Raw genomic sequence first — 12,529 nt, forward strand, 5'->3', positions numbered from 1 at the left:
ACAGATAACAAAGAATTTCAACATTTATTTCAAATTTGGTTTGTTTACCAGTAAATACTTAGTGTTGGACCAAAAAAACTAGTTTTTCTGGAGCTAACAGCATCTTGCGGTTTTCCTCAGTGAATGCAGTTTGCTCAGTTGACAAAATAACATTTGAGCAAACAACATCACATGAAGGAGACCCAAGAGGAAAGATGAGATTGAAATCTTCAAAATATTTTTGTGAAACTACAGTTTTTGAATATAAAGAATGAACTTTCACACTCACACTTCTTTCTGATTGGCTGTGAGAGAACAATTATAAACATTTGATGCAATAGGTTTAGAACAAAGACACCATGAAGCTGCAGCCGGCATGTAAATGGTCTATTAAGAAGTGGATGTGAGACTCTGGTATCAATATGGATAGCAGCACTTCAGTAGGTAGTTTTAAACCTTTTTCTTTCAGCAGAAGCTATAAAAACTTGTAGCCCACAGCTGTTTTCAATAGATTAGATATGACAAAATGTTAACAAGTGGAACATGGTTGACTTTAAATTTGTATTACTAACACATATGATGAAAAGGTCTTTAGTCATTTTAGTTTTTACTACTTGTGACTGAAAAAAAAAAAAAAAATCCTGCACAATTTAATGTTTCAGTCTCCGACACAAACGTTAAAGTGATGAAGTAATGAGCAGTGTGCATGTTTTTCACAGTCAAATGTTATAAAAAGTAAAGTAACTAAAGGCCAGTTGGCCTCCAATAAGTCAGTTATACAAAATTAAGTTCACCTTTGTAACCATATGTGAATATATTTGTTACAAATTCACAGTCAAGGGTTTTGATCCCACGCACCTGTCAAGACTTTATGATGTGCAAGAACTTTGTTATAATTGGTACTTTTCACAGTTCTGGCTTGCATGAAGTTATTTAACAAAAAACAAATGTTTCATAAACTGCACTGTGTGATAATGTAGCAAGTGTTTTAAAGATAGCCACCAGGTGGGAGTATAAACTCAACAATCTCCCACTGTGTAATCTGTTTATGAGACTTGGGCTCTAACTGTTTGGTAGCCAAGTTTGGAGTCTAAACAACCTGTTACAGTTGATCACAAACAGTCTTGTAAACACTGTAACTGTGAGGGAGGAATGTATGTTTTAAAATGCTTAAAGTGGTGCATTTATAGCAAAGCTGTGGCTGGTGTGGTTGAGCTCTATAACACGTCTGCCTGGTTATTGTACAGTATGTATTCTCTCGACTAGGAGCAGTGGGGAAGTTGGTCTGCTGAGGGGGTTGGTTTTCTACATTTCTGGGTTTAGTTCAGTATAGTAGAATGTTTCAAATTCTGGGAATAAGTTATGTGGGATGGATTTGTGCTTGGTGGAGCACCATTAGTATATGATGTGTGTATGGGTGTGTGTGCTTCCTCTGGGTCTGTGGGATTTTGGCCCATAATTCCTGCAGCTCTCAGGTCACAGCTCCGTTCTCACGCACATATTTGGCATTCCTTCCCCGACATGATTACCATACACCTTCCACTCTGGGTTTGGCTACGCAGAATATTTCCATCATTCCCGAGTGGAACTGGAGCAACGTTCCAGAAATGAACAACTCACCCCACCACCACCCCTTACTCGCTCTTCTTTATCCGACCCCCACCCCCCACCCCACCCCCATTTCCCTCCCACCCCACTGTCTCCTCCTTATACCACCCCCCTCCAGCACAGATTCCTGCTGCCTTGCAATAGGAATCCTCTGGTACAACCCTTTTTTCCCCCTGAGTCAGCTGTTTGTGTCTCCCGGCATGATTGGGTCATTTGGCAGCGACATCTCTTCAGTGACCTCCCGCTAGGATAGGGAAGGAAGGGGAGGGATGCGGGGGATAAGAGCAGGATAGATGAGACGAGAAGCAGCTATGAAACTCAAACTCACTACTGCATGTTTCCTTTCCCCTGTTTTGTCTTATCCTTCATGCTGTATATTCAGGGTATTACTTTACAACATGGAGATGACTGTTGTTTTTTGCAGAAAAGTTGGTGCACGACTGGCAATTTCAAAGGGTTCTTGAGTGAAGCTGGTCAGTCTTATTTCTGTATTTTTGTACAATTTAATGAGATCAGATCTTGAGCGCTTCAGTGGCTACTTCACCTATGCTAACCACTTACAGTTTGAGAGTCCGTTCTTCTGTGGCCTTCAAGTGCTCGCGTCACAGCTCTATCAGAAATCTAATCAGACTAAAAGTGCTGCAGGTGTCAGGGAGCGTTCTGTCGGAAATGCAATCGCTACAATAACTCTCACACCTGATAGGAGGAAGAGAGTGAGGTTGCCATGACAGTCCGCTATTGGCCCTTGATACTTGCTCAGAGGAAGTTTTCAAATCTCCTAAGTAGTTTTCTAAGAATTGTAAAGCAAGCTAGAGCAGCAACTAACATGTATTTTCATTAAAGATTCATCTGTGGATTGCTTTTTTTTCAATTAATTAATTAGTGGTTTAGTCAAAAAATGGTGAAAAATCCCATTTTGGAGTGGGTGGTATGGTGATATGTAAGACATGTTAATACCTAAAAATTGATGTAAAACGCATTCAAACACAATATTACCATAAATCACTGCGCTGTCTGACTGATTGCATCAACCATGGTCTGATACAGCCAGAGATATAATCATCATTCATATGGGATACAGGGGTGGATACCCTCAGTGTAAACAGTATGACCAATTCTGTGACACTTGCCAAATTAATATTGCATCACCGTGCATATCACCATAGTGCCCATCCCTAAAGCTTATCACACTTGTTTAAAGAGATTGCTTGTTTTGTTTAACCAACAATCCAAAACCTAACAATGTTCAAATCAGAATTATATACAGCAGAAAACCATTTAACCGTCACGTTACAGAAGCCAAAACAAGCAAATGTATAGTATTCTTGCTTCATACAGGACTTAAATGATTTATAGGTTATCAAAGATTGCCAATTAATGTTCAATCGATCAACTAATAGAACACTAAAGCCAGCTGAGCACATCTGGAGCCTCTCTGAATGTGAATCTATTCGTGACAGAAAAGAAAGCGTGTGAAGAAGCAGTTCAAAGACACACAGGAAATGTTTCTGTAAGGTTTACTGAGTCGAGAAAGACTGCTGCACACAGAGCTGAAATAAATAAATGAAATAATTTTATCGTAATAATTATAGTAACCATCATAGTAAGATTGCTTATTTAGGGTTTCTGTCTTCTTTTATATATATAATATATATATAACTTTCAATAAATTGTTCCCTTTAATATTTTTTCTCCTGTGTGTATGCATGAGACTTTGGTTTGTTCCACTGAATGTCCTGGTAGCAGCATTCTGTATCCACGGTATCGCACGGGAGCATCATCCCCTGGGTCGTTTCTATAGCAATGCTAATAGAGAAGGCGCCCTCCCCGCCATGCTCCCCCCTTGCGCTCGTCATCCTCTGCACCTATAAGCAGAGGGTGTTGTGTCCTGGGGGGGAGGGGGTTGGTGGGGGGAGCAGGGCGTAAAGAGGAGTCATGAAGAAGGTCTCCAGTTGTCTTTGGTTGGTCGTTGGTTTGGTTTTTCTGTGATTGGCTGGCTGTTTTTTGGTGCAGCTTGGTTTTTATACATTCCAGTTCCTAAAGCTTCAGTCCCTGCAGTGAGTTGTCACGGGTTCATGCAGGGACTGTATGGTCCCTCTCCAGAGTCCCTCGTGATCCAGCTTCACTCACGGTTGTTGGTGCACTCACTCACACACACAAACACACACGCACGCACACACAGTTACATATATTTCTTCATCTTACAAACATGCATTTTGTCAGTAAGTCACTCACTTAATCATTCCCTCATTCATCCATCCGTTCATCCGACAGTCTCACAGGTTCTCACCAATTTAGCAGTGAGAAAAATAAGTGCGTCACATGTCAACAGTCCATTATTTGTTCGGTGCAGATCATTTTATCCCTTTGTCCACTCCGCGGTTGTCCTGTCTTCTCCTTCCTGTTTTCCCTTTATCCCATAGGCTAAGCACCCACTCCCTTGTTCAGTCAGTCTTTCCCACCCTTGTTCTCTCCCTGCATGGTCCAGTTGTAATCCCATACTTGACATTGTCCAGCTGGTCCAGAACAGGAGACATGAAGGCCTTGTGGTTTTCATGGTTGTGAAATAAAGGCCTTTGTGGAGCCATAAGCTGGGGACTCTGTTTGGCTGCCCTTCAGGTTCCCTGTCAATATTTCTGGCCTATGAAGGGAAGCAGACCAGGTCCATAGAGCTTCCAGTGATGGACCAGTAATGGTCCAGTTGGTCCAGTAAGGGAACTAAAACTGAGAGGAATGATCACTAACTAGGGGGCTGTAGTGGCAAATTAGTAGGTGTAAAGCTAAACCCCATGAATGATTCATCAAGTTTCTGGTCAATGTTTGTCCCAACAAAGGGAGATGTTCAGTCATGTGAGGCGGAAGAGATGACTAGGTTAGCCATTGGCAGGCTCAGGTCAAGGCTTTGGATGACAAGACAGTGGGTGCTAGCGTTAGCCACTACTAGCGGGGCCCAGTAGCACGCACCCTCTTGCCCCGCTTGCTGACGGTGGTGAATCGAAAGGGGGTGGTGAGGTCAGGCTGCTCCCCAGGCGGGAAGCGCTTCATGAAGTGTACGTCCTGTTGGTTGGGGAGTGTGTGGGGGCCGCGGCGAGGACGCCCTCTTTTCGTGAAGCCCACATACCAGCCCGTGTAGCGCGCTGACATCAGAGCTGTGTAGTGGTTTTCCAGAACCTTTTCCACAAAGACGCAGTCGGCGCTTCGATTACTGGCCTTCTGAGAGAGCAGAGAAACCACAGTTACCCACCCACACACACACACACACATACACACACACAGACACACACACACACACACATTTGGAGAAACAAAAAGAGGCTGGTCAGGAAACTGAATGAAAATAGCAATAAGATTTTTTTTTTAATAAACATGTCTGTGTTAACCAAAAGAAGTCTCACCTTTCCTACCAGCTTGCCCCGGCGGTTCATGCACAGGTAGAAATTGGTTTCTTTGCCCCGGATTCTCACCTGGCTACCAAAGGTATCGGCCTCCACTACGAGCTGGGCTTGTGAAGGGACAGACAGAATGACAGACAGACATTAGAGCCACAGTGTGCCAGTGTTTACCAGATCTCTCATGTATTAGGTTTTACTGCGTAAGTATTAAAGGTAGAAAGATTAAGGTAACGCATATTTAGAGCTCAGTTAGTTCACTTGCCATAGCAAAAAAACAACGTTCAAGCTTCCATTAACAGAGTGACATTAATTGCACAGATTATCAACCATCATTAAATCAGATTTGGCTTTTAAACCAGGTAAGGCATTCACATCGAATCACAGTTTTAGGATTCATAGTCGCCATTAAACGTGCTGATAAATCACACACAGATGTAAATGTCTCTGGCTGGACAGATGGTTGTAAGATAAGCCTGGTCACACACATGGATGTGAGGCTGCTGACCACAAATGGGCCTCGTAAAAAAGATAACAGCCGAAAGTAGACAGAGCACAGTGGGCCTGGGAGAAGCAGGAGAACACTCAGACTGAGTGTCTGCGACCCTGTTGTTTTAAGGCGTGTGCATGTGTGTTTGTGTATGTATGTTCGTCCTTCCAGGCAATATCGCTTCACTAACTACACATCTTCAGAGAGCGTTTGTGCCTGTTTAAAAATAAATCCCTAAAATGGTTCCTACATGACCTTAGTCAACAAAGGGGTCAAGAGAAATCAATACCTCCCTCCTGCTTGCCCTCTTCCTCTCTTCCCCCAACTCTCCTCTCGTCTCCCTTCTGCTCTTTCACTTCATGTGTATATCTTCATGCACCCGCCCCTTCTTTGCTGTATTTCTTCTCGTTCTGCTCTTGGTTCCCCTGTGTAATACCTCAATGCCATAGTTGGTTTCTTTTACTCTTTGGTGTGGTATTTGTCAAAAACAGACAGGCTTCTGCATCTACGGTCCAATTTATGGCTTGAAGTGGCGCGTTACCAACCTGACATGTTTGTGAATGGAAGGGATGTGCAATATGAGCCACCGCTGGAGTACATACAGAAATATGAACTCTAGCTTTATGGCTTGGCTTTCTTCAGCCCATTGATTCTGTGTGTAGTTTAAGAATGGGTTAGACATCATTACAGACAGAGAAGGAGGAGAGGAGGAGGGAGTGGGGGATGGACAGAGGGAGTGTAAAGGATGGAGGGAGGGAGGGAGGGAGGGAGGGAGAGGAAGCCTGCTGTTTTAAATCCAGAGGAGACAACAGGGAGGATGAGAAATCAATGCAGGGATCGATGAAGGAGATGAGTTTCTAACACTCGGTCCGACACTCTACCTGCCAGGCTTCTGCGTCTAACTCACACTTTTTTTTTTCACTAACACCTTCTTTCTCTCTTTTTCTCTTTCTTTTGCTCTCTTGTGAATCATTGAGTCAGCAGCCAGTCGATGAGGTCTTTGTACTCCCAAGACAAGCTCCACTGCCCCTCTGCCAAAGCCTGGGGAGGCATGTGTGTGTGCTTTTGTGAGTGTGCCTGCACAGCTGCATTCTGTATCCGTTCATGCATGCACTTGGTCAATCTTCAAGTCTTTGTACTTGCAGTCTTTAGATGGTATGAGCGTGCATGTGTGCAAGTCAGAATCTTTCTCAGTGTCGCATTCACACACGTACCAAAGTGTTAATCTGTGTGTTTACTGCCTCCCTGCGCACCTCTGTGTGTGTGTGTCTTACCATATTTGTCTCCATCTTCTCCACGGGCGCTGATTCTGCGTCCCAGCACCTGGACGTGTTTGCCGCTGGTGCGACTGTAGAGCTGGTAAACCCGGTGGTGTCGCCGACTCATGGTGTCTCGCACCTGTGTCTGGTTCTCCACATGCACACTGAAGTTGACCCCATCCACACCAAGTACCTGCTGAGAACACACACACACACATCCAGAGGTTGGCACACACACACACACACACACACACACACACACACACACACACACACACATACAGAGTCATGAACAGGCTTTAAAATTTTCACCTACTACCAATATACAACATGTCTTTTATACTGTACAATCATTCACTGTCAAGCATGCAGACTCTTACCTGTAATGGATTGCACATCACCAGCAACATCTGGATACATCTGGAAAAAGTAGAAACAGATGAATTTAGAAATATGTAAGCAACATTTAGTGTTGGAAAAGTCAAGCGTGACACCATCATTTCCATTTCTTTCTTCTCTGCTGTTCTCTCTGTTCAACATCTCTTTCCCTTATTGGGTGATTACTCACACTGCTGGGTGTGCGGCTGGCACAGCAACTTGACATACAGACAGGCAGATGTCCAGGATCGGCAGACAGACAACACCCAGAGCAGTGTTTATAGTTACGCTACCAGCCTTCTTTCCAAACCTAATTTCTGACCCGTCAGTGACTTTCGCCACACCAAAATCTGGCCTCCAAATGACCTGATTGGACCATGGCGAAATGGCAAACATGCCGAGACAACTAGAACATGTTTTGGTTTGGACATCTAAGGGAATGGGCTGACTTATTTGGCTGCTCTGTGTATGTAGACAGCTGGGCTTGACTACAGGTGTACACGCTGCTGTGATGTGGCTTTGGAGAGCGGTGGACTGTGGTCACATTTAGAGATGCTATGAATAAGTGAGAACATGAGCTACCCAAATGTGTGGAAAGATGATTTATGGATGAATCAATTGATGGGGAATAATTATGGTGGTGTAGCATACAGAATATATGTGTATTGTTCATGTGAAAATATAATTTATTTGTATTATTACTTATTTCTACCTTATCCTTCTGACTATCTGGACATTTAGAGACGTTTATGACAGAAACAGCTGGTTATAGTTACAATTAAAATTCTTTTCACTTTATTTCATTGCTTAATTGAAGTTTAGACCTTGACCTTGAATATATCAATTGTTATTTACAGCTTTAGAAAGGGAGGAATTCAGTTGCGCAAAATCTACTCTGGCAGTCCTTGAACTGCTCTGAATTAGTGGCTGAAGACTTGATGAAGTTCAGAACCAAGTGTGTGGGCTGAGAGGCAATCCTACAACTTTTGTCTTTCCCCACCTCATTTTTTGCTATCTCTCTGCATGCCTCTTCTCTCTCTGCTCCTCTCTCTTTCTCTGACTTGTTGTCCTCCCTATCTTTCCTCTACGTTATCTCTCTCTTTCCTCGCCTCTCTGTCCACTCTACCTTTCTCCTATCGCTCCCTGCCTCCCATCTTCCTTTATGTTTGGGGTTAGCAAGGCGACTCCTCCGCACTGTCATGGGCATGCACACAGATGTGCAGATGTGTGCAGGGTGTGTGTGTGTGTGTGTACAGGAGGAGCAGGCAGCTGACAGCTGGGCCAAAGCAAAGATGTACGCGCTGCTGAGACAGGGAGATAGCGAGGAGGAGAGAGAGGTAGACTGAGAGGTACACAAAGGGATTGGGAGAACGCAGGACAGAGGAAGGTGATGTAAGAATAAACAGAGGGGAGATGAAGCCAGAGAATGCTGACAGAGAATAAAAGAGGTGAGATAAAATCAGAAAGAGTGGGCAGATGCACAGATGTGAGAAAGAGGAGAGAGGGATAAAAAAAAAAAGACTAAGGTTACACCTCTAAGAAAGGAGAAGAAAAAATGCCAAAATGAGAGACAGTAGTATAACCACAGAGTGTGGTCTGGCGTGAGAAGTAGACAAAAAGATAAATAATGGGAAAGAAAGAGGAAGGGGGTTCAACTCATGCACATCGTAACACATGTCACTGCCTCCTGACTCACACACACACACACACACATATATACCATCACAAACATCTTGCTTCCTTTCTCTCAGCCTTTCTCCTCCCAATCTTTTCTTTCCCATAGCTGGTGTGTTGGCCCTTGAGCTGTTCTAATAGATGCAGACATCCTGGGCAATGCAGTAGAGTGTTGGCCCTCACATTTTGCCTGCGCAGCCGAAAAAACCTGAGCGCCTGTGCATTGTGAGGACTCTCAGCTGTTAAAACACCACGGCTGCACTGCCGCCGAGGACACTGCAGGAAAAGTGCCTCTGCACTGGATTCCCCTGCTCCCACAAAAACCACAGACACTCCATATTATGCCAGCCACAGAGAGAAAGAGAAGGAGAGAGGAAAGAGGGAGACAGGATCAGCCGGGGGTGGGGGAGGGATGAGAAAATGAGAGAATAAGAGAGCGCACAGTAAAAGTCGGGGAAGTAAAGACAGAAGGAGGTATGGAGAGAGGGAAAGCCCGGTGCGCCTTGGCCGGCTGCCAAAACAAGCAAGGGTCTGACATCATAAACCTGCGTCCCAGCAGATCTACCATATGGAGGCTGCGGTTAGACTAGCAGGCCTCAGCACCGAGGACTGGGCACCAGCGTGGAGTGAGAGCGGTCGGCCTGGTGGGACTCAGTGCAGAGCAGCGGTTTCAGCTGTGTGTAGCAGTGGTTAGAGTGGTAGGCCAACACTGCAGCAGTGGGCTTCGGCACGTTGCAAGAGTTTCAGATGTTCAGCAGTGGCCCTTGGTGAGGAATAGTGGTTAGGCTAGTGGGCGTGTGAGTGGTATCAGCAGTAACAAACCCAACGGTGGAGCACTGGTTAGAGAAGCAGAGGGCCTTGATATGAAGCTGTGGCTTTAGGAGAAGAGCAACAGGTTGTTGTGGCAAAAGGCCTGTGGCTTTTCTCACTGGCTGAAGACACATCGTCAAGTTGGTAAAACAACATGTTTTGAGAATAAGTGCAGATATGATGAAGTGGCTGTGGTAAAAGCGATAGGCAAGAAGGAAATGAATGGATAGATTATTGGCTCTGGTAGACTTAAACTAAAACCAGCAGACTAAACACTCCGACTGCTCCTCCTCAGATACTGCCAGGGGCGCCATCATTCATCAGTTATTAATTCATACTTTTTATCTGAGCAAGTATCTGTGGAAAAATGGGGTATAGGCAAGACAGGAAGACAGATGTAGGCAGTTAGGTAGGTAAGTGGAGAGTGTGAGGGAGACACAGAGGAGAGAGAAAGTCAGGCAGACACCAGCAGCAGCGGCAGCAGCAGCAGCACACACCCTGTCCAGGTTGTGTGAGGAATGAGAAGTATCTGGAGATGACTGCCATCTGGGAGAAGTACAGCCGACACAAAGAAAGAAAAATAAATCCCTTGGCTTTTAACAAGACACACCTCGAATGGGCAAACTCAAGCCCCCTGAGTCTGTATCCTCCTCCCTTAGATTTGCTCTTGGCACTATATCATTTTCCTATCCCACTAGATAAAGCCGGTGTTATTTGACTCAACTTCTGAAATATTTTCAATAGGAAAAAAAACATTTTTTTGGCGATGGGAAAATGGCCTTCCCTAAGCCAGCTTGGCCATCCCTGAAGTAAGTGCAGATGGTGATGGAGATGTTTATGGCAGGTTTTATGAGTAACATGGCCCTGACTCTGACCCAGTGACCCTGAACTGTCAGCCAATCAAAACAGGGCCTTCCATGGCATGTTTTCTATGGGGACTGATGAGGAGTGATGTAATCGTTAGACACTGCAACCTTCCTCTCCATCATCTTCATCTATAGCTAGGCCTTTCATGGAAATAGTTTAAACAACTGAAAAAAGACAAAGAACCTGAGTAGGAAAATGAGATTATTACACAATAAAGTGATAAAAGTGACTTACAAGACGGTCAGCGTGGAAAGAAGGGACCACATTGCTTCCCCCCTCCACTATGGAACTTGGCCCAGAGACAGTCTCCTCGCTCGGTTTGAGCCAGTCCGACAGTCCGGAGAGTTCCCCTCTGTGGCTGGAATCCGCTGGATGTTGTGCAGAGTCAAAGAGTCAGCGGACACTCCCGTTGGCATCGGCGGCGGCGTGCCCCGGTTCCCCCGGCGTGGGTAAATGTACAGGCGCGGGCAAGGTGGGGTGTGAGGCCGGAGTAACTGTGCCACTGTGACCGCCGGGCAACCTCTAACAGCTGTCCAGACCGGGGGAGAGACGGATGGGCGGGGGAGCAAAGGGGGAAGGTTAGGGCTTTAAACGCTGCGCGTCCCCGACAAGGAGACGAACAGGTGAAAGCGCGCGCACGCCTCACAGATTACAAACTCCAATCGACCTTGTTGACCCTCTGAATGATGCTTGGCCCTGCGGACAGATGCGGAGCGTGCGTAATCTTCTGCGTAATCCAATGCGTAACGTTTCAGCGCAACAGCAAGCTTCTGGTCTCCAAAATGAATTCTGTAGTAGGTGAGATGACAGAAGAAAGGAGTGTTTGTCCCAACACAGACAGGAGCAGGAGGAAGGTTTATTCCCAGCAGTGCAGGAACAGGAACTGTTGGAGGTGAGCTACCTGGGTTGGCTGATGGAGCAAACGGCGAGCTGGAGACGGGGGCTCTGCGGGCGCAGGGTAATGCAAGGCGGTCTCGGTCATGTCTGCGCCCCCACGCTGGATCAACGGGTCTGTGGCTCAGGTGACACCGACCAACAGTGTCCGACAGAGAGAGTGATAAGGTCCCGGAGCGGTCCAGCTCAGAGGGGTATATGGAGAGTGCTGAATGAGAATGGGAAGGGATAATAAAGGAGAAGGAAAGACGAGGGAGGGAGGGGTGGCTGGAGAGGATGAGAACAGCTGTGACTGGGTGGCGGACTCAGCCACCCGCGACACAGCGAGGAAATGACAGCCGCACTTTGCACCTGATTTTCCGGACTTCCCCGCTGCCTCAGCCGCTGGTTACCGCCTGGCTGCAGTAGTCCTCCCTGCGCCTTCTCGACACAATACCAGCCAAAACACAGCACGATGACATCACCTCCAAAATGTTTGAAGGGGGAAAATGCAATCCGATCTTTTTATTTATTTTTTTAAACGTAGAAAGTTTAAGCAGTTTCTCTGAAGGGGAAAAAACACGAAAGTCTCTTCGTTCCGAGAAAAAACCGAACTCCGCGGTGCAAGAGGAGAGGAGACGAGCTCGCCAGTTTCTGAAGAAATAAAAGTTAAACGGGCCCACTGGAAACGTGTTTACTCAAAATCACACTGACAGATCGACTCCCAGTCCAAAACCTGCACCGTCCCTCTCCCCCTTATATCTGCCTCCCTGTTTCATTCAGACACCAGAGGAGAAAACGCAAGAGAGAACGCAGAAAGAACCCAGCCGTGCGTTTTTTTTATCCACTTTTCTGGTATTATGTAGATCTTTCTCCCTTTCAAAAAATTCCAAGGTTTCCTTCCATAAAAAGCTCTTCTTGAGGGGGGCTGCACAGGAGAGGCGCGTCGGCAGGCACAGACCTCACTCCAAGAAAAACCAGAACAAGATTTTAACAGACGCGGATCAATCCTCCCTCCCTCCCTCCTCTCCTCTCCTCTCCTCTCCTCACCCCCTCCCACCTCTCTCTCTCTCTCTCTCTCTCTCTCTCTCTCTCTCTCTCTCTCCCTCTCTCTCCCCTTCACTCACACGCATATGCACACTTATTGGATCAAAATGGGATTAGTCAGTCGCTATGCGATGCCGACCAAACTAACACTGAAA

The 12,529-nt window shown here is 45.9% G+C and overlaps 1 protein-coding gene across 2 annotated transcripts; it reads right to left on the reverse strand.

The window, feature by feature from the left end:
* Nucleotides 1-2,016: 2,016 nt before the first annotated feature.
* Nucleotides 2,017-12,310, reverse strand: fgf18a (fibroblast growth factor 18a). 2 transcript variants are annotated; one of them, XM_044364237.1, is made up of 5 exons: nucleotides 10,689-12,310; nucleotides 7,106-7,145; nucleotides 6,741-6,921; nucleotides 4,983-5,089; nucleotides 2,017-4,797 (listed from the first exon to the last, which is right to left on the reverse strand). In XM_044364237.1, exons 1-5 carry the CDS (start codon nucleotides 10,718-10,720, stop codon nucleotides 4,528-4,530), a joined length of 630 nt encoding a protein of 209 aa, XP_044220172.1. In that variant the 5' UTR covers nucleotides 10,721-12,310; the 3' UTR covers nucleotides 2,017-4,527. The 2 variants fall into 2 exon arrangements, with proteins under 2 accessions (XP_044220172.1, XP_044220170.1); XM_044364235.1 differs by having other exon boundaries at nucleotides 2,017-4,800; nucleotides 10,689-12,309.
* Nucleotides 12,311-12,529: the final 219 nt, after the last annotated feature.

This window comes from Thunnus albacares, chromosome 10, assembly GCF_914725855.1.
Source record: "Thunnus albacares chromosome 10, fThuAlb1.1, whole genome shotgun sequence".
NCBI lineage: Eukaryota > Metazoa > Chordata > Actinopteri > Scombriformes > Scombridae > Thunnus > Thunnus albacares.